The 21,503-nt window shown below is 46.8% G+C and overlaps 7 protein-coding genes across 7 annotated transcripts; 4 read left to right on the forward strand and 3 right to left on the reverse strand.

Annotated features, from left to right (window-relative positions):
• Window positions 1–2,269: 2,269 nt before the first annotated feature.
• Window positions 2,270–6,557, reverse strand: I302_106663 (uncharacterized protein; the record flags this gene model as incomplete). Its single annotated transcript, XM_019192687.2, has 7 exons — window positions 2,270–2,297; window positions 2,470–2,647; window positions 2,755–4,903; window positions 4,955–5,464; window positions 5,526–5,813; window positions 5,871–6,131; window positions 6,213–6,557. The coding sequence occupies 7 exons, from the start codon at window positions 6,555–6,557 to the stop codon at window positions 2,270–2,272; spliced, it is 3,759 nt and encodes a 1,252-aa protein (XP_019045684.2).
• A 604-nt stretch (window positions 6,558–7,161) lies between these two features.
• I302_106664 (uncharacterized protein) lies at window positions 7,162–8,999 on the forward strand (the record flags this gene model as incomplete). Its single annotated transcript, XM_065870314.1, has 8 exons — window positions 7,162–7,548; window positions 7,611–7,733; window positions 7,786–7,891; window positions 7,951–7,972; window positions 8,040–8,189; window positions 8,277–8,416; window positions 8,506–8,645; window positions 8,781–8,999. 8 exons carry the CDS (start codon window positions 7,162–7,164, stop codon window positions 8,997–8,999), a joined length of 1,287 nt encoding a protein of 428 aa, XP_065726386.1.
• A 2,139-nt stretch (window positions 9,000–11,138) lies between these two features.
• On the forward strand, window positions 11,139–11,828 carry I302_106665 (uncharacterized protein; the record flags this gene model as incomplete). Its single annotated transcript, XM_019192685.1, has 1 exon — window positions 11,139–11,828. One exon carries the CDS (start codon window positions 11,139–11,141, stop codon window positions 11,826–11,828), a length of 690 nt encoding a protein of 229 aa, XP_019045682.1.
• A 610-nt stretch (window positions 11,829–12,438) lies between these two features.
• I302_106666 (arginine biosynthesis bifunctional protein ArgJ, mitochondrial) lies at window positions 12,439–14,275 on the reverse strand (the record flags this gene model as incomplete). The annotated part of the gene is made up of 5 exons (XM_019192684.1): window positions 12,439–12,492; window positions 12,615–12,876; window positions 12,957–12,987; window positions 13,047–13,131; window positions 13,193–14,275. The coding sequence occupies 5 exons, from the start codon at window positions 14,273–14,275 to the stop codon at window positions 12,439–12,441; spliced, it is 1,515 nt and encodes a 504-aa protein (XP_019045681.1).
• A 327-nt stretch (window positions 14,276–14,602) lies between these two features.
• I302_106667 (uncharacterized protein) lies at window positions 14,603–15,493 on the forward strand (the record flags this gene model as incomplete). The annotated part of the gene is made up of 2 exons (XM_019192683.1): window positions 14,603–14,892; window positions 14,965–15,493. The coding sequence occupies 2 exons, from the start codon at window positions 14,603–14,605 to the stop codon at window positions 15,491–15,493; spliced, it is 819 nt and encodes a 272-aa protein (XP_019045680.1).
• A 307-nt stretch (window positions 15,494–15,800) lies between these two features.
• Window positions 15,801–19,672, forward strand: I302_106668 (uncharacterized protein; the record flags this gene model as incomplete). Its single annotated transcript, XM_019192682.2, has 11 exons — window positions 15,801–15,929; window positions 15,986–16,178; window positions 16,243–16,441; window positions 16,529–16,691; window positions 16,758–16,962; window positions 17,027–17,239; window positions 17,319–17,708; window positions 17,764–17,924; window positions 17,984–19,336; window positions 19,403–19,561; window positions 19,616–19,672. 11 exons carry the CDS (start codon window positions 15,801–15,803, stop codon window positions 19,670–19,672), a joined length of 3,222 nt encoding a protein of 1,073 aa, XP_019045679.2.
• Window positions 19,673–20,075: 403 nt separating this feature from the next.
• Window positions 20,076–21,201, reverse strand: I302_106669 (uncharacterized protein; the record flags this gene model as incomplete). The annotated part of the gene is made up of 3 exons (XM_019192681.1): window positions 20,076–20,682; window positions 20,750–20,990; window positions 21,063–21,201. 3 exons carry the CDS (start codon window positions 21,199–21,201, stop codon window positions 20,076–20,078), a joined length of 987 nt encoding a protein of 328 aa, XP_019045678.1.
• Between the last annotated feature and the right edge of the window lie 302 nt (window positions 21,202–21,503).

Consider the following 21,503-nt stretch of genomic DNA (forward strand, 5'->3'; position numbering starts at 1 on the left):
CATCTCAGGCGTGGTTGTGGAGAGGAGAGGTTCTGCATGTTACGGCATGGGCCCAAAGAGAGAGCGATTTGATGAGGAGGACAGGGAGATTTTGAAAGGCAGTGAAGATGGTATGATCTGCCATGACCAGAGAGAGTGGTTCACTAAGGGATGACGGACAACTCACTTTGATGGAAATAGTCTTCATCCTTGCATTATGTCTTATCATTCTAAGCCGCCTGAGGTCGAACGACCATCAATGCTCCGCCCCCCCCTCCCACCTGGCCCCCGTGATCCCTTCCTTTTGCCTATCCGTACACTCTGCACTCCAAAGAGAATATCCTTTTGGCTGTTTCAATCAATCTGATCAACACATCTTCATACCAGGGGGATATCATCCTATTTCTAGTCGGTGAACCGAAAGAGATTGTCGTCAAGCTGGCAAGAGAAGAGTAGGAATGAAGCTTGGTGATGTACTGCAGGACTATCCAACTGTGGTCGAGTGGGCTGTTCTACGATTTGACCTATTTCCGTTCTAGTTGTACGAGTGCTGCTTGCGAAGGGGCAAAATGACAGGCAATGCGGGTTACATTGCATTTTGCTAAGAGACGTGGAAATCATGGAAATAGATCATTCTTGTTGACTGTTATTGATCGAGAGGTAAATCCAGGAATGACACAAACAGACAAAGACATACAAGCGTATCAAGACCAATAATCTCTCTCGTTTCCCCACCTTGAGGTTAAGATGAAAAGTTGTGTGTGATGTTTTGACACCCCTTGATTGATTTGTCGGAGGGTTACCTAATCCTGGATCTTGATTGGATGGGATTGGTAGTACATACTTCACTGTCGTCAAATCATCTGATAGACAGGTTTAAAAGGAGTGTGTGCTACTAGTATACTGAAATGTACAGTGAGTAACGTGGCGAACAGCACAGGCCATGTAGGGTATATCTGTGGGTGTTGGTCGGGATTTGTTACTGCTGCTCGAATACAGTAGTCGTATAAGATTATCTGTCTGCCGAAGCGTAGGCCGAAGAACCGAGAACCAACGCTGGCTTTGGTATGCTTGTACGACGCAGCGCGATTAATGTACATTCAATCTATTCTTCCGTCGATCGACACTACTGTCAGATGATGGGTAATTCCATCTCCCTTCATTGTCAAAACGCATCTCCTACTGTACCTCGTACATCCTTCGGATGGGCAAGCGTGTGATATCGGACGAACCATCCCTCAGGCACCAAGGATCCCTCGATGAGTCAACTCTGGTTCACGTAGGTTGACAGCCCACTGCTCGTACTTGAGCGCTTCATGTTACCTGACTCATAGCATTCCCCTTCCCTTTTCCCCGCTGCCACCAAGGCACCACGATCGCATCGCATCGTAACTCCCGGGAAAGCGAAGGAAGAGCAAGAGTTACGCATTCAGCATTCGTCATCACCTCAGGGACATGCAAAATGACCAGGGATAAAGTGAGTCAAGAACGTCCTAAGGTTCCTCGCATGTATCCGCCATGGGCGAGGTAGATGATAGAGTTTACAGATTTAAATGAGATTACCCCAGGGGAAATACAACCAGTCCAGCAGTGCCTGACATTCCTCGGAGTAGACAGGTCTTTCTTCCCCTTGTCCTGCGCGTAAGCTTGTTCGGTTCGGACATAACTTGTGCGATTGACACCTGCCCTGCCATGGGATAATGACAATTTTCCCGCTCTCTTTATTTCATATAATGGATGATACCTGTCATGCCGGCCACCGCCATAACCGAATAACCTTACGTAACAACCATACCGATATCCCGACCCGCTCGAACTCGCTGTAGAACTTGGAACGTTGGTTGAATGATAGTTGCTTCAACTTCTACCTCTCATACTCATAGGACGATACACCATGGACATTGTACACATATATATGAGTATCTAGCTCTCGATTCATGATCTGTTCTCCCCATGAATTCTCTATTGTTGTCTTCATCTAGTACCCTTGCTCAATATCGTGTCCAACGATATCTCCTCTGTCTCAGTCATACCAAAAGCTCTATCTCTATTAGCCCTTTTGGTATTCACGATAACGAGTTTGTTATCTAGTTCCTCGTATTCGCTATCACTTTATCTGCCCTCCTTGTTCTGCTATATAATCGGGCCTACGGACTGAGATATAGGTTGATCATCGTGACAATACCTAACATGACACGTAGATATAATTTGTATGCATGTATTTGATCGATTCATCTCAATGCACAACAACATGACACTTCGTCCCTTCCTTCTCACCAACGATACGCGCTTAATCGCTCTCCCCATACATTCGGCATCTACGCATCGCATCACAGGTCAGCATACACTCACTCAGTTCAATTAAGTATAATTAAACCCCTGCATTGACCCTTGATTGACAAGCCAGGGACAAGGGATTTTGATTCCGTACCCACAAAGAACAAAAAGCAAAAAAAGCAATTGAGAGATAGAGTTAAGCCAAAAACTCACGCAATGTTCATAGCTTGAAGTTCCTGGAAGAGCAACTTAGCAGCGTAGGGTATGTATACCTGAGAGATTTGAGTGGAGTTTCGGCAGACCGAACAGTAGAATTCTTGTTTCTTCAGGTTGGCGACTGCCATTAGACCACAGATGTCACAGACGTGTATACGGAACGCGTCGGAGGAGTCTGGTAAACCCATAAAGTATCAGCTCAGTACAGACTAGCAAGTCTCAGTAGACATGATGATAAGAATATGGCATATGAGAAGACCATGTAGCAACGCTTCCACTCACCATACATTCTCTCCTTCAAGAACCCGGCAATACCATGCGAAATCATACAATCTCTCTCCATCTCTCCGAACCGCAATCCACCATCCCTACTCCTACCTTCTACCGGTTGTCTCGTGAGAATCTGCAATGGTCCTCTAGCCCTCGCATGGATCTTATCATCCACCATATGCTTCAACCTCTGATAATACGTCGGACCGAAGTACACCTGAGCCTGGAGCTTCTTACCCGTATGTCCATGGTACAACACCTCGAATCCTCTAGAGTGGTATCCCTTTGATCGGAGGACTTTTGAGACAGCTTCGACCGTCAACTCGGTGAACGGGGTGGCATCACCTTCTGATCCTGTCAAAGTGGATACTTTCGATAATAATGCTTCTACCAGATGTCCGATGGTCATTCGCGAGGGAATAGCATGAGGATTGATGATGATATCTGGTACCAATCCCTCAGCACTGAATGGCATATCCTCTTGTCGATAGGTGATACCAATAGTACCCTTCTGACCATGTCGAGAAGCGAACTTATCTCCGATCTGAGGTACTCTCGTAGACCTAACTCTGATCTTGACGAATTTGTGCCCCTCTCCATTGGTAGTGAGCATAACCTGATCGACGACACCTTGTTCCGTACTCTTGAGTGGGGTCGAGATATCTCTCTTCTGATGCATCTGCGTCCTCTGACCGAGTTCTTCACTTTCTTCAGGTAATGGCGCAGTCTTACCAATCAAGATATCATCTCCATTGATATTTGTTGCTGGGCTGACCAAACCATCAACATCTAATTTAGCATATCTATCGCTCGAACCATGTTTCATTCGCAATGTTTCGTTCCTATCTGGCTTCTCGATCGTTTCCGCCTTGATCATACCCTTCATCTTCTCGGTGTCGGTGTACGATCGGTAATACAACGATCGGAATAGACCTCTGTCGATTGACGATTGGTTCATAATGACGGAATCTTCCTGATTGTAACCGGAGTAACACATAATAGCGACAATGGCATTTTGACCAGCGGGAAGTTCAGAGAATTTGAGGTATTCCATCGAACGAGTGGTGGCAAGAGGTTTCTGAGGGTAGTAAAGAATGTTGGCCATAGTGTCCATACGGAGTTGATAGTTGGTAAGGAAGACTCCCATAGCTTGTTTACCCATCGCCGATTGATAGGTGTTACGAGGAGATTGATTGTGATCTGGGAAGGGTACAATACTGGCACAGACACCCAAAATCATACTTGGGTGAATCTCCATATGCGTATACTGTTTACTGAACACGGTACTCTTGATTCTAGCCGTAGGATCGAATGAATCGAAATCATGACCTGCTCTATCTTTAACCAACTGCTCTTTGCTATTCTTCTTTCTTGCATTTTCTAGGTCTTCCGAAGTCATCGCAATCAAGATGGATTCTTCTTCAGCAGCATCGACATATTCGATGATACCTTCTGATAACAGTTGATCCCATGCTCCAGCTAATGCACCTTGTTCTCCAGCTTCCTCCAATCTGTCGATATGTTCTCTTTTCAATTTAAGTGTCTGAGTAGGGTGATCGACAATGAACAACGGTCGACAAACTCGACCAGCATCGGTGTACAGCCTCAACTCCCTTTCTCTGATATCTCGGAATATCGATACTTCGTGTTTGAGCTGTCCACCTCGTCTCATCTGCAACAAATTCGAATGCAATGTCGGAGCATCTCGGTGGATACCCATCCATACACCATTGACGAAGATCTTGGTCGCTGTTGGTGCGTGTTGATATTCGTTCAATTCCTCCAAACCCCATTCTTCTAAGAATTCCATAACGGGAGCGGAGTAAGAACCGACCGAGATATACGACATGAGAGCGAGATTCTTGACCAAACCACACGCAGCTCCTTCGGGCGTTTCGGCAGGACATACCATACCCCAATGGGTGTTGTGCAGTTGACGAGGTTTCGCTGCTTTGGAATCACGCCCGATAGGCGTGTTCGTACGTCGCAAGTGAGAGAGTGTGGAGGCGAAAGTATATCGATTGAGCACTTGGGAGACACCCGCTCGAGTGTTACCTCGTTTACCCCAATTACCAGTGGCGAGGGCGTACTTCAACCCATCTGTTATACTGTTCGGACGAATAGCGCTGTTCAGTACGAAAGGTTTATTGGTCTCGACACACTGCAAAGACTCAGTTAGCAGGTATCCCTACATCCAGCCAATCCGACTGACCTTCTTCAGATACCTCAACATATCCTCTCTCAACTTCGAGAACATATGTCCAAACATCTCAGCCATCAACGGTCCAGCCAGATCCAATCGCTTGTTACCGAAATGATCTCGGTCATCCAACTCCTTTCTTCCCATAGCTGCTGAAATCAGTCTGTGCACCATGTAACCCAAGAAGTAAGCCTTCTTGGATTCAAACCCTTCGGCAGTCGACACGTGAGGTAGGAACTCCTTGTGGAGGATATCGAAAGCTGCTCGTTGACGTTGAGCTCGCGGTGCCTTCTCGTGTTGACCTCTTCTACCAATGAAATCTAAAGCGGTGTCTCTTTCCTGAACGGCGAATGATTCTTCTATAGATGGTTGGAGATATTCTAACAACGCTTCATCGTTGGGACCGAAACAGATGTGATTGAGCACGTCTCTATCCGGTACGATACCGAGAGCTCGGAAGACGATAACAAGTGGGATATCGACTTTCGTGTAAGGAAGGGACACTCGGATGACACCACCGGACTGAGAAATATATTAGCACGTAGAGCGGAATGGGTTTGGGAGAAAGACAGCTTGGACTCACCTGTCCTTGCACTTTCTGATACAGCCTGACTTCAGTATGAGCAGCGACCTTTCCACCTTTCTCCTTTTGACTGTTGATTTCTGCAAAGTATGTCCATCTCGAAGGAGCGGCTTTCAAAAACACGAAAACGTGGTTGGTCGCCATTCTCTCCTGAGCGATCAATACTTTCTCCGAACCTGAAATGATAAAGTATCCTCCCTGGTCGTAATGACATTCTCCAATGTCATGACATTGATCGTCGGGAAGGTTGTGTAAGAGACAGAAATTGGATCGGACCATGACAGGAACCTATCGGATGATGATTAGCCTATGAGCCATATTGAGAGATGAGAATGGTAGATGTACCTTTCCTATAGAAGCCTTATCCTCTTCCACACCCTCTGGTAATCCATCGGCCCCAGTAGCAGGTCTCCAATCGGCTTCGATCGGATCGTCTACGCCCGACGCTTGAAGTACTCTCTTCTTGATGTCCACATATAACGGCGCTGAATAAGTCAAGTTTCTGAGACGTGCTTCCTGTGGGAAAAGCATGTTCGTTCGACCGTCCATTTCCGTGTGGTTGACTCTAGCAAGATAAATCTGCCCGAACGAGATTTCATATCGTTTCTGTCACCCAGTCCGGCTCGTAAGTTACTCATCTCTCCGCGAATGATATGATGATAGTGGGGAAATGGAGACTCGACTCACAGTCTCATCACCAGAAACACCAGTATACTGAGAAAACTGATCCATTGTCATCCTCGAATTATCATCCACAATCTCCTGCATCGTATTCTCAATAAACTCATTGAAAGATTCCAGCTGTTGTCGCACCAAACCCTTCTCATCAAAGAAAGCATTGATCACCGTCCAATAATCTTCTTGACTTATCGGTTCCTCCTCCTCCTCCTCGACCCCGTCCATATCGAACTTGACATCATCCTTGTAATCCTGCGTTTGGGAGAGGGGCTGGGAATAGTCGTAATTCGGATCATAAGAGAATCCATCATCTATCATATTTGGTTCTTGTGATTGGGGGATTGATTGCGACATGTTGTTATCTGTCTATCAAACAGCATTGTTATAGCATGTTCTCACTCTGCTTTGAAAAGCGAATGAGAAGGAATGATATTCACCTGCATCCAATGATTTCTGCGTTTTCTTTTCTATCTATGTGTTACTACTTATACAATCCTTGATGAAGAATAGTACACCAGAAACGAGCCGAGAGAAGGAGAAAAAGAGAGCGAAGGAGGTTGAGTGTTTCACGCGACGAGCTGATGGCAAACGAGATAACGTAGGTTGGGTACGATGATTTTCCCAAAACGATTACTGTCGGTATTGCTCTGCTGCTGTCGGGCGTGTTTTGTGGAGGAGACGAGGATGGGATAGGATTAACAAGGATGGAGATGAGATGTAGGTGTTGTTCATATGAATGTGTTGTAAGCATGTTCAAGTGTTAACTTAGACTTGCCGCCAGATACACTCACCCCGGTAATATCATATTTCCGCTACTGTGGCGTCTTGAATCGTCTGGTGAAAGCCTCCACCTGCTCTTAGCCTTCAAAAATTATTTTGATTTTGTATTGTATATTTCAGATTTCAGCTAATTCATCATTCAACCTATACATACATCACCTTATTGAACCGTATCAAGATGGTCACGTTAAGCAAGAAAGACGCCAGGAAAGCCAAGGTGGTAAAGGGGAAGGGAAAAGAGGAAGTCGTAAAGTCAAAACTCGCAAAGAAAGTTGCTGAAGTTGAAGAAGATGAGGAAGAAGAGGAGGGTAGTAGTGAGGATGAAGATGATTATGGGGTTAGCGAGGAGGGTATCAAGAGGTTGATGGAGTTGGTGGATCCTGAAGATTTGGATGAGTTTGAGAAAGCTCTACTGGGTGGATCTGATGAGGATGATGAAGATGAAGAGGATGGGGAAGAAGATGATGATGAGGAGGACGAAGAAATGGTTTCTGGCGAGGAAGCTGTGTCTGACGAGGATAGTGATGAGGATGAAGAGGAGGAGGATGACGAAGAGGAAGAAGAAGTGAGTCAAAACACTCATCACCTTCCCTGCCTGCTTGTATTGACGGAACGACTTTCTTCCAGCTCGACAACACGATAATCAACGAGAAACCAGATGAAGATGCCATCTCACTCGACGGGATGAACTCGGATGTCTCGGTGGATGAAGATGCCGTACCCATGAGAAAGGTAACAATCAATAACAAGGTGAGCTGATGACTGTTAAGAGTTGTGTCAACCCAGCTGACTGCGTATCTAGCCTGCCATGCGAACGATAACCGAGTCTATCAAAGTTACAAATATGCCATGGCCCGAGCATCTCGTTTTGAATAGCAAGGAGATCGTAGATGTTGATCCAAGCGATGGTAAGTCAGCTGTCAATTTAGGGGTCCATGACCAGGAAAGCTGACATTTGCTCATATAGATTTGCAAAGAGAGATGGCTTTGTGAGTTTTAGCTGTCCTCATCCAGAATCGAATACACAGCTGACATATCGCGTTATACCGACAACAGCTACAAAATCGCTCTTGAATGTGTACCTCAAGCTAAGAAGCTCGCTACCAAACATGATATACCGTTCACTCGACCGATGGATTATTACGCTGAGATGGTCAAGTCCGATGAGCATATGGAGAGAGTAAGAACCAAGCTTGTTGACGAAGCGTGAGTGATTTTTCGGCTTCCCACTATATGTCGCGATCTGCAACTAAGTGATCTTGGGAACCAACTCACTTACTTGAACGTATATAGCCAAGGAATCAAGAAATCCGAAGCAGCCAAGAAACAGCGAGATCTCAAGAAGTTCGGTAAACAGATCCAACATGAGAAACTCAAGCAGAGAGAGATGGATAAGAAATCGTTCCAGGATAGAGTACAGGGTCTTAAGAGGAGTGAGTGACATTCATCCCCATCCCCATCACTAGACTTTCATCATTGTGGGATGACAACTCGTGCTGATGTAGTCTCGTCGCTCTTACAGAACGAAAGGAAGGTATGGAACTTGGTGAAGATGGGGATGATGATCAGTTTGGTATTTCCGTGGAGGATGCTATTGAAGGTAGAGAAGAGAGGGGAAGTGGCGGATCAAGGGGTGGTAGAGGTAGAGGAGGAAAGTCCAAGGTGGGTATTCTTACACTCAGATATCCAAGATAGCGCCTGTTCACCCTCGCACCGATCTTGGGCAATCTCGTTAATTCACTTCTCTTTGCAAACTTCTCTTAATCGTCGGGCTGACTCCGTCAACTTGATTCGTAGATGCCAAGGCACGTACGAGATAACAAATATTCCCTCGGTGGATCCTCTCGAAGGGATAAACAGAACACCAGGGAAAGTACCAATGACTTCTCCTTTGGAGGTGGTAAACCCGGTAGAGGTGGTAGAGGAGGGAGAGGCGGAAGTGCGGGACGAGGAGGGGGTGGAAGAGGTGGAGGTGGCAGACCAGGTAAATCCAGGAGGATGGCTGGGCGAGTATGAGTGTAAGGCAAGGCGTCTTGTTTTTAGGCAGAATAGACCTGCGGAAGGTCGTTGGTACAATATGTACATATGCATTGTCTCTTGTGTATACAGTAGTTCCTGTATTACAGGAACAATACAACGTCCAGTGATCCATCCCAACGCTGTGGATAATATGCATTGAACCATTCCGTCACCGAGTACTTACCATATGTAGACCGTGCTGACCATACTCATCGTCGAAGGCCTACTTACCGATTTGAAATTCAATTAGCATATAATGGGTCTTCGACGTTGAACACATTTAGCCGAGAATACTGAAGAACGGGACTTCGATTGACGTGTCAACATATTCTTGTTCTCGTCTTCTGAGGCTTCGCCACCACGTTGACGTCGCAGGTGGGCAATCACACTGAGTTCAGCAAGAGCAAGATCCGCCCGATGATTCAAAGTCAGCTTGAATTTTGAGCTGAGCTCGATCGGAGTTTTATCTTTGAAATATTGACTCCCCATCTGCTCTATTCATCTGGAGTTGACTCCAAGTGTGTATGTTCTTGGTTCGGTTTGGTGATAAGCTTGACACCAGACCCGGAGGAGAGAGTGGGATCCTCGATGAGGGACAAGTAGATTCTGACCTGATAAGCTGACAGGGTGGACAGATAGGTACACTGCGGTTCAGTCAGATGTGGGTGATAGTGAGCTAGGCATTGCCGATCACATCGGGAAGAGGGAAGTAGAGATCAAAGGATTGATGAGACGTGGTGATATTCCAGGATGCGACGATCTTCGTACCTCACCAAAGGAAGGTCAGGTGTTTGATGCTACCAACATGTCGAGACCAGATAAATCCTCAGATGAGGCTGACCGACCTATGGCTAGAATTGATAGCGTCCAAGGTATATATCACTGCCATTCGCAGTGCATTCTACAACAAAGTGCACGATCAAGATCTGACAACTACTCGTCGCTCGCACTCGTACTCAGAGAAATTACCCTCTCCCTAGGTAGCTTCACACGTTCGAGGTCCCGCGTACTGTACATCCTTTCACCCACTCTTGCCCACATCCTAGCGGAGCTGCAGAGCCTCCCACGCCTTCAACAATTATCCTCTTTTATCCCTTCCCCACCCTGTACTGCATTTCACCGAGCAGAATGAATCTCCGATTGAACATTTCATTCTCAGAAATCCCAACTCTGCGCTATATAAACCTCTTACTCCCCTACGGTCTTTCTTTCTTTCGTTTACATCTCATCTCTTTCCTGCTCTTGAATCGTTAGACGACTTTGCCATCATCATCCCCTTGCATCGTCATCATCACCGTCTACTAACCGAGCTCAACGCAGAAGCTCGGTTCAAGCTTTAATCTATTTTGCCACACCCTTGCCAATCACTCTTGATCAAGTAGTAACCCAGCCAGAGAGATCTCCCCAATCCCATCTCCCTCAAGAGGACAAACAGGCTAAGCGCCAGCGCCACTCACGTTGGATTCCCATACTAATTCGTTATTTACACCCTGAACACCACCCACTCTTCTTTCGCGTGTTTATTGTCAAACCCTGAATCCATAATTACAATTACTCGCTCTGACCCTCGAAACTTGAAAAAAACAACTTTTTAGCTGAGACAAGCTTGGAATCCATAACCGCCGGTATCTGTACTGTACTACTACTGTATACAGAGACGAGACGTGTTCTTCCCCTTGCCCTTGCACTCTCGCTCCGAGTCGACCAATCAGTCAACTCACTTCTATCGAAAAGTCATCTTCATCTTGGTGACTATCACTGCTACGACGACGACGACGACAAGACAGGAGAATCACATTGATCCACGCACAGATTCATTGTTACATCAATTTCTATCTTCTTCCCTGAACACCACCTCGCATCAACCTCGTGTATCAAAGCAAGGAAGGAAAAATCGGTGGAAACGGCGACTTAACATTGACTGACCTGTATCAAGAAGGAAGTCCTTTCAACGTATATCATCTCATCGCAATATCAGCACAAACTATAGCCATAGCACAAAGATCAGTGTCGGTGCATATAGCAGAAACAAACAAACAACAGACACCAGCGAGTGAGTACAACCACATTGCACCTTCACCATTCCATTCCATAGAGTGACAAATCTGACTCAGCTATCTCCCATAGCCACACACAATGCTCTGCGACCCATCTTCCCGCCCACAATCACCTTTCCTCCGCCCCTCCCCCACACCTCACATGCACCACCATCCAACATTCTACCCGACTCCACCCCAAGCACCCTCAAGGATCTTCCCCTCTTCCTCCTCCTCTGCCTATCCTACTCCATCCTCAAGTGGACCCTCGCAACCTACGCCCATACCCTCCACACCGTCCACATCCGACCAGCAACAGCAGAGTAGCTTCCACCCATGCCAATCGCTCTCCGTACCGCCTACTCCATCTACCTCATCACCCCGACCCACCATCCCACACTCCCAATCCCAATCTCAGAGAATCCCACATAGCTCAGCAAGTTACACCCGACCCAAACCCCTGAAGAAATCCTCAGGTTCGACAAACCAAAAGCAAAAGAATGTCCAAATGTCCCTCGAGCTAAAAGTGGAAAAAGCAAAGGGGTTTCATGCATTCTTCGTTCCGTTGTGCAAGAACTTGCCGCCCCCTCCGCCTTGTTCGCCTGTTAATGGGCATTCACCCTTGTCACCCCAACATAACCAAACACAGGGACAGGGACAGATGAATGGGGATTACTTTGGGCAGTGGAATAAGGCGAGGAGCCATGATACTTGGGTGGAGGATGTGGGGAATTCTCTGGCTAGGCATGGTGGGAACGGAGGGGACGGGATGGAGGTTGATGCTCAGTAGTACAGTGAACTCACTTGATTCCTGTCGGACGGAAGAAGGAAGGCCAAGGATGGAAGTATAATGACATTCCTTTTTGGCCCGTAACTCAGTTTGGGAAGCGGAAGGAAAGAGGACCAGGATTAGGACTTGGACTTGGACTTGGAATGGCATCAGGATGGGGATCCCTCTTGTATCACATTGTAATCACATACACTTGTATCATATCCAAAGATTTCAACAATTTTGGGTTTTTATGTTTCATTTTTCTTCTTTTCGCCCCATCGACCCCAATCGAACGATCACAACATTCGCATATATCAAAAAACATCCCTCTCATCTTCGTTTGATATCCCAGCATCGTATTGTATACCCTCGAAATCCATATATACCTCGACACACATCATCAAACCTTCATTCGCAATTTACCATCATATATATAGCATTTCCCTCATGTTACCTCTCGTCAAGAGAGGTATTCTATACTTATAAATCATGTTCATATTCATGTATGAATCATCATGTCATAACTCAAGCAGCGGATGGATCAACGCACGGATACGCATATTCCGATTTGTATACTTTGCAAGATGTTGTTTGCATTTGCATATATTTATTATACACACCAAACTATCTATTGTGAGGGTTCCTCGTCCTTGAAGACGATTCGAGGCGTTCGTTTAGTTGTCTAACTTCGGTACTGAAAACCGGAAAACATGAAATCAGCAACCCATCCTACACGCCATCTCCAATTCATTGAGAGCAAAGCAAAGCAAAGCAAAGCAAAGCAACGTAGAAAAAAACACTCACACTACCATTGATAGTCACATACTCATGCGAGAAATCACATGTCCACACCTTAGCTTCCTCCTTCCCATCCCCCAGATCAATCTCAATAGCGAGATCTTCCTCCTTTAGAATCTCGCTCGCTCGGGCCTCATCGATATTAGGTTCAGGCTCGCCGTTGGTGAGTAGTCTGAGGGGGGTAGTATTGGACGAAGAGGCGGGAGGGAGGAAGGAGACGGATACGGAGGTTGGGGAGATTGGGTTGGGGGATAGGGGGGTGTATCCGCTATGATATAAGGAAAGATCGTCAGTACGGTAATATATCGCTTGCACGATGGATGACGAAGAGGATTGCAAACTACTTACACAGCGCAGAGGATCCTACCCCAGTTGGCATCTACAACAGAACAAGTTAGCTCAAGTGCATATCGCGGAGACAGCTAGATTGATACTCACCTTCACCGTACATGGCAGTCTTAAATAGACTCGAGTTAGCCACGGATTTAGCAACGGCATTGGCAATTTCGTAAGTAGGAGCGCCCTATTTGAGTGTGACCATCAAAATCAGCTTCGAGTCTCTCTCAGATCGTAAATGGACCCACCTTGACTCGAATCGTGACAAACTTGGTCGCCCCCTCTCCATCCCTCACAACCAATTGCGCCAACTCCTCTGCAAACTCCCTCAACTGTTCCCTGAACACCCCAAATTCCTCCGGGTTCTCCCTCTCCGTCAATTCCTTCATCTTCTCCTTGACCTCTCGTCCACCGTGCTCTGCCGACCCTGCCGCCCCATTAGCGAGACAGAGGATGGTATCGTTCGTTGACATATCACCGTCCACGGTGATGTTGTTGAAACTCCTATCGACAGCGTAATTCAGGGCATTCTGCAGATCCTCTGGATTCACAGCTGCGTCCGTTGCGATGATCCCTAGGAGGGTGGCATGGGGAGGTTGGGGAGGTCCCATGGAGGGAGCGATCATTCCTGCGCCTTTATCTATTCCTGCCATTCTGATCAATCTATCTCCAAGCTTGAAAGTTTTGGCACGGAGTTTGGGGAACGTATCGGTCGTCATGAATGCTTTGGAGAGGTCTAGCCATGATTTCGGTGAGTCGTCCAAACTTCTAACTAAATCCGGAATCTTATCTAGTATGTTTGATATGGGGAGATGTTGTCCGATAACTCCTGTTGACATTACTAACGTCCCTTCTTGTGTATTGCCGGGAAGTTGGGAAGTAGTAGTATTAGACATTGACCATGCGTCCTCTAATCCTTTTTTACCAGTGACAGCATTAGCACATCCCGAATTCACTATGAATCCTTTAGCTCTTCCATTGCTGCTTCGGAGGAGCTCGGAGGTGACGGTGACGGGAGCAGCCTTGAATACGTTCCGAGTCATACATGCTGCTGCTGCACAGGGGGTATCGGACGTAGATACCAGTATGCCTAGATCTAATGCACCGGCTTTCTTCTTGATTCCCGAGTGGGTTGACGAGACACTGTATCCCAGTGGGAAAGCTTCAGGAGAGTAGGTATGAACGTGGTGGTCTTTCGAGGGAGGAGGTTTGTTGGGTGTTACGGCTGTACCGGCTGAGGTGGTTGCGCTTCGGGCGAGGAAGGGGAGGGAGGTGGCTGTTGTGGCTGCTGCCCGAGTGAGCGACGAGGGGGAAGGGAAGGAAGGAGGCATATTGGCTGCTCTCTGGAGATCAGTTGAGCAGATATCAATGATATATCGAATGTTGAACGGATGTTTGACGAGTCGAAGTATGTGTGTCTCTTATCTCCAATTCCTCGTACAGAGTGGAGACATTTCGAGTCACGGTATGTGATCTGCAGTCACGTGACAAATACGACACAACGAGGTGTTTATCCTGTTTCCGCTGGAAGTGTTCGATTCTGGTTATGACGATGATGTTTTCCAAAAGTTGGACGAGGAGCAACGGAGGTGTATAGAAGAACAATTATCAAGGCAGTGACGAGAAGAGTATACGGAGAACAATGTACGCGTACCAATATGAGCGACCCCGCAACTCACGATGATCTCGATATCGAATTGGAATTGATCTCATCATCACTTCTTCCCGCTGAATCGCTCAGCTCATCAGATCCAGGTACCTGGCCAAGAGTCATTGATATTACAAGTGACGACAGTGAATTATCATTGCACATCAGTGTGAATGAGGGATATAGATCCAAGGATGCCGTACAGATAGAGATCAAGAGCGGGTCTATGGGAAGAGAGGAAGGGTTGGATCGGAAGAGATGGGTTGAAGAGAAGATGGAGGAATGGAATGAAGAGGAAGAGTGAGCGTCACCTTTCACCCGACTATCTATGATATGCAACATGGCATCGAGTAGCTGAAAGTGTTTTCGTAGCTACCCACTATATCAAATCCTCACCACCCACTTCCTACCCCTCTTAGCACCCTCCCCGACCCCGCCTATATCTTCGTCATCTTTCAACAAGCCCACCATCCCAACTACCGACAAGTCCACCAAACCGCATCATTGTCTCCTAATATCACACCATCTCCTATCCAACACCAAACGTAAAGATCTCATCTCCCTATCTTCCGAGCTATCCCTCGTGGGCTTCTCCAAAACAGGCCATCCAGGTATAATGTACGCTATTGGCCAATTAGAAGACCTAGAAGAATGGGTAAGAGAAGTGAAAAGTTGGAATTGGTTAGCACTCAGAGTGAGGGTCGCACCTGAGCGTATACCCCAGGAAGAGGAGGAAGGAAAGTTCGGAAAAGAAGGGAAGGGGAAAGAGAATGGTGCGAGGGGAGGAAAAGGGCGAGGGGAGTGGGTGGAGTTGGAGAAGATTGGTGAGGCGCTTGATTGGCTTAGGAAGAGGGGGGAGGGGAGGGAGAAAATATTGGTTGATTGTGGGGTTGGTGGGTAGATGAGTGGGGTATAGTCTTTAGTTGTAAGTAAGATCATTGGTGTAAATGTATTGATATGCATGTGAGATGTAGTTGTATGATACTATAATACTTATATCAGATGTCTGATGTCTGATGAGATGACGTGTGTTACGATCAACTGACTGGGAAGTTACGCTCAGACCACCTCTCGACACCTTCCTTTGCAGTAATACAATATATGCCTCACAGCACACTCAGATTAACACCGTTTACTCATCTCTTTCCTCTTTTCTCTTCTTCCCTCTCAGAAGACTACATACCCAGGGTTATCCCACGCTCAGCAACATGGACAGTCCACCTCCCACACCTCCAGTGCTTCACGACCGTATCAACCAATCAGCGATGGAACACCTACGACAAACCAAGCAGCCAGCGGATGATCACGTCATCCTGACAGAGCATTATACTACCAAAGTGAGTGAGACTTCTCTTTCTCTCGGAGAACTACGAGGATTGACCGTGCAATACAGGTCTTCCAGCAGCTCACCAATGTGGAGTTTACCCCATCCGAGGCTGCCATGGGAAGCCGAGATCCCTATAAAAGCTACGAGAGACCTCTCCCTGTCCCCCGAGAGGTCCAAGAATTCCGCATGTCCATACAAGACAATCACAAGAGGGCGTCGAAACAATCTCCTGGTGAGAGATACCTCGCCCAACCGATAGGTTAGCCCCTGTTCTTTCCTGCATGGAGCATCTAGAGCTGAATTACCCTGCTTCCGTGTGACAGAAAACCCAGTCCCTTCGTACCTCCAGCCCAAGGACTATATGCTCACGGCAAGAGCAATCAAGAAGACTCATACTCTAACCGAGGGGAAGAGAGCTATTCCTAGTAAGTGTGGTCAGCTAGGTGGAAAAGGAAGGTTCAGTGTGTTGGAGAAGGTAGATAATAAGGAAGAGGAGAGGAAGGTGGATCGAGCGGAAGTATTGTGAGTGATTAAATCTTCACTAAACACATTTTAATTGGAATGAGGTGATCTCTGTTGAGCTGATACATGCGATTGTCCATGATGCAGGAAGACGAAAGTGTCCTTTTCGAAAACACAAGGACAACAGATTTGGAAATTCTTCGATCATGCAGCGCTGGCCAAGAAAGCTCATTTGGAAGTAGCGAGAGGTGTGGTGGAAGATCGTCCGACCGTAATAGAGTGGAAGAATATCACTCGGGAGAGTATCGAGGTAAATTTATTCCCATTCAAACTTAATGCGAGAAGAATGCTGCATTAACAAGTTCATCATGTCTAGTATCTGCCACGACCAGCTTCACCGCCTATGTTGCCTCTTTCACATTACAAGGCGCGTATGACAGGCTCACAAGCAGTACAGTCTAGCCAGATGGACGATAAGATATGGTGGGAAGATGAAGACTATGAAAGGGGGAACGACACTGGGGTCAGGGATCACGATTACTTGGATGTTGATGATGCAATGAGCAAGTCGAACCGATTTGGTGAGTTCGCCATTCGATCAGTAACGATTATGAATAATTATGAGCTCACTCGCTGTATCTGTAGATGCAAAAAAGCGATCACTTCCGATTTCTCCCTTGAAGGCAGAACAATATGAAGATGAGAGGTTGGAGGAAGATGAAGTATATGAGATGGATGAGGTCCCCGTTGTGGCAGAAGCTCATTATACGGATGTCGACCATGAGATGGGATCCTCGGAAGGATATCATATGGATGACAATGATCTGGACGAAGTATATGAGGTCGATGGATCAGCTGGTAAGTTGTCGTCCACTCCGAGCCATGGATCGGTATTCGCATCTAACAATCGATATCTTCATACCTTACATCTTCACAGAAGCACCCACCAAGCTTGCCCATAGCAACGGCAATCATTATGAAATCGATGTCCTGCACGACATCGTCGAACCCACTCCCATCTCCTCACCTACCAGTGGAAACATCAGAATAGTCAGGTCGCCGCAAACCCGTATTGAGGGTCAGTTGTACTACAAAAGGCCTTACGATGAAGGTCGACCAAGCCTTCCAAATTTCATTGATCAACCCCCTCAGTGGAACGAATCTACGGAGACCATTTTTAAGGATTGGCTCGACCCCGCTGCTTTCCATTCTCCTTCACTGAATTTTCAAATACCTGACAATGGTACTCGATCGATTCAGCAAGCGTTTGATGATGGGCGTGATCAAGGTTATAGGCCGAATGATGTGGGAGATGGGATGAACGAAGGTGAGCCAGCTACACACGTATATACTCGAAAGATACATTGCTTACCCGAAATCAGGTATTTGGACTGATGAAGAAACGGCATTGGATCCTGCTGCCCGCCATATCGCCCCTGATTCCAGACCAGCCAGAACGGTCCTCAGTCATCACTATCCCATTTACGGATCTCCTGTATCCCCTGTAGACGATAATGTAGTCCTTCATGGTATGACCAATGGGGTGAGCACTGTTCGCTATCAGGACTGGACATCGGCTAATCTGAGAGCTCTCTTACCCAGCGGGAACCGCAGAACGTTGACACACTTTCGGCTCAAGATATTGAGCAGACACGTACTGCAAGCCCCGCAGGACTTAAGCAATCTCGCATCAATCAAGCTGTCCAGCCCGGGTTTTACGTAGGGCGAAAGTTTCAGAACACTATTGCCCCAATACTCGTCCAGCCTGGTCAATCCACGTGGACCTCGAAGGTACCACATGAGGAAGATGTTTCGAAATCTAGTTCTGTCACTCCCCAGAGGCCTCGATGGAGTACTGGACCAAACGAATTTTATCCCGCTGTTCCAAAGTCACCTAGTCCATCCGATAAAGTGAGATTGAAGACCGATGATCCTACTTCGATACCAATGTCCAATGACATGGATGAGGGAGGTTCAAGTACTGTTACATCTGGAAGACCTTCATATGCAACACTCCAACCTCAGGTCGTTCCAGCCAAACGACCCCGACCGTCCTCTTCCAAGCAGAAAGGCAAACAAGTAAGATCCAATGCCGAATCAGCCGAAATACCTTCTCTCGAAGATATCGTTCTAGCTTTCAAACCTTCAAAAGGCAAGAAGAAGAAGACGACCAAGGCTGCTGGATTGCAGCCAACCTCATCGTTCTCCCTGGATGGCTTCCTCTCCCTTCAACAACGAGACGATCTGATCACCAAACCGAAGGAGAAAGATCGAGAGCGTGAACGTCAGGATGAAGCTGATAGGATCAGGATGCTAGAAGAGGAAGAAAGAGAACACTGGACGAAAGACCCTTCCATCAAGAACCCAAAATGGTATATCAAATCAATTGATAATCCACCCGACGCTCGAGAAACCCCTCTGCCTATCTTTGTGGCGATGTCGATGTTCAAGCGAATTCCCCTCATCCGTGCCCTTCGAGCGGAAGGGTTCAACTTGGTCGAACGAGAAGAGGTAATGCACTCTGCCGATATGGTTCTCTCACCTTCTACGGCTGTGGTCTTCCGAAACCTCTCGGAACTTTCATACACGTATGATCAACTTCTCCAAGATCTCAAGGATGCCTGTACCAGATTTACAAAGGTGATTGTGATCTTCGAAACGATACCATTTTCAGCCTCTGAAAAGAATCTGGATGCCAAGAAAACTACCAATCCTATAACCAGAGAAGTCCAGAATGGTATAGAGACTATCAAGAGACTCCTTCCGATGGCATTGCAAAGTACGAACCGGCCTACTGGAAAGGTTGACTTGGTCTTCGCGTATAATGGAGCTACCGAAGTTGTTATGGCGTTGATGTGTCTGATGGATGAGGAAGGGAAGAAGATGTTGAAGAAAGATAAGAATGGTCATAAGGAGGTTTATGAGGATAGATCATGGCTGGAGAAGGAGCCGGTTGTGAGTGGTCGTACATGGTGTAGAGATAGGATAACCACAGCTGATATGATGTGCTTTGCTTTGCAGGAACAAGATCTCGATCTCCTCATGAAGCATTTCGGCCTCAACATTTTCTGTGCGTGGTATGCGCTTCTTCGATATGGTACCGCCCAGGATGTGATCACTGGGATGAATAATGATGAGAGAAAGAAGGCTTTCGAGCATGTATTTGGAGAAGATGCTTTGGTGAGGTCATTCGCGATCTATGTTTTGAATCGTAGCTTACGGGAACTGGTGTAGGACCGATTCAATCGAGAGATAAGCAAGAAGGAGAAGATGTTTAAGAATGGGAGATGAGGTGCATGAGAGGTGGATCGAACATTCAGTCTTATGAGGTGAATATGGAACATTCTGTGCTGTGTATGGATGTACTACGCGTATAAAGTATCACTTTATGGTAAGATCGAAGACGTGTGTATAACATGTTGAAGTTGTATATTAGCGTGAGATATGTATCATACATGTCATTAAACTGCGAGTCCAGCATAATCGAATATCAATGATAGATCATACAGCATAGAACCCAGTCACCAGGACGACCATCAAAGGAAATTGGAAACACCACAATTAATCTTACGAGAACACCGAGACTACTAGATACAGGACACGGCGCATCCAATTGACCCGATGAACAAATTACCTCTCTTCGGGACGGCCTTTCTGTCACTGAAACCACATGCAACTTCAATTTGTAGATAGCCTAGAACGTATCCCCATTGTTCCTGGGATTCATGGTACTCCCAATCCTCAGCTTGATAGTATCCAATATCCCACTATATCTCTCCTCCCTCGGTGGTTTATCCCCCACTTCTGGATCTGCACCTTGTACACTCCCATGTGCGTTGTTCTTGATCCATAATTTCAGAGAAGTATGTATGACGCACAGCAGAAACGCCAGGACAACAATCGAAGCGAAAATCACGACGAAATACGAGGCGGCATTCCAATGGAATTTGTAGATCTCTTTTAGGGAGGCGAGTTGGGCGAGGGAGTATTGTGGAGGCAGGGACGCGGCTGCTAGTGCTGCGGCCGAGGCGGAGGCGGAGGCGGATGCTTGGGTTTGAGCCATTGCCGGTGATGAATTTGAGGAAGATTCGGATGATGTAGCGAGAGTGGTGTTGTTCGTTTCAGATGGGGTGGATTCTGAGATGGAGGATGTCATTTGGGCGGCTAGGGCTGGGGTGTTTGTGAGTGATGAGATGGATTGAATCCCGGCTGGAGTCGGGAGAGACGTTGCGTTTTGACTGGACTTCGTGCTGCCTGGAACGGGGATCTCTGTGGTGGACTCAGTATGAGAATCTGGACTTCTAGTAATTGAGAAGGGTCACTCTTCAGCTTCCTGGCGCCCACGTCACACCGGCAAGAGTGACTCACTGAAACATCCTCTCACTCTGTATTATAGCATAATCAAAGCTCATCCTCCTTCCCTCCCCCTCGACATTGACCATCTTCAACGTATGTTCAATATCTTCCAGACCATGCTGCTCAAATAACAAATGATGATAATCCGTCACCTCCTGCTCTTTAGGGAATGTTCCCATACTCTCATCGTCCAATACAAACTCTATAGAGCTGTACGAGGGACCTATCATCCCATATGTCCATATGTCGGTGCCTATCGTCCAATCATCTACTGTTAGTCCCCCGACCTCCGGGCTAATAAGTCAGAATGCAAGGCTCGACTCACCGACAAAACTCAATTCCATCCAACTTCCCTTCCCCTGAGTCCAACTGATCGAGCTATTCCAAAACTCCCCCAAAAGGGGTATCATCCCCTCGACCTGCCCCGCATCGATATACTCGTTGGACCCATTCGTACGTAGCATATTCCATCCTTCCGATAATGCCAGAGAGGGGGTGGACCATTGCGAGTCGTCTATTGTGTAATTCTGGGACCTAGATTAATGAAACGATGATTCACCAATTCAGCTGCAAACCCATCGGCTGTGCACTATTTGTAAGGTGACTTACATCGTAATGGCTGATAGGGAGTCTTGCTGTTTTTTTACCCTATCCTGACTTTTGGTGTGCTCTATCCGTGTCTAGGTGCAGTACGTGTGCTTAACAGTTAATGCTTGGTGTCTAGCAGCTGGTCTACAGTGTTTGTGTTTAGAGAACGTAGTCTGAA

Source organism: Kwoniella bestiolae, chromosome 5 (assembly GCF_000512585.2).
Source record: "Kwoniella bestiolae CBS 10118 chromosome 5, complete sequence".
In the NCBI taxonomy this organism is placed as follows: Eukaryota; Fungi; Basidiomycota; class Tremellomycetes; order Tremellales; family Cryptococcaceae; genus Kwoniella; species Kwoniella bestiolae.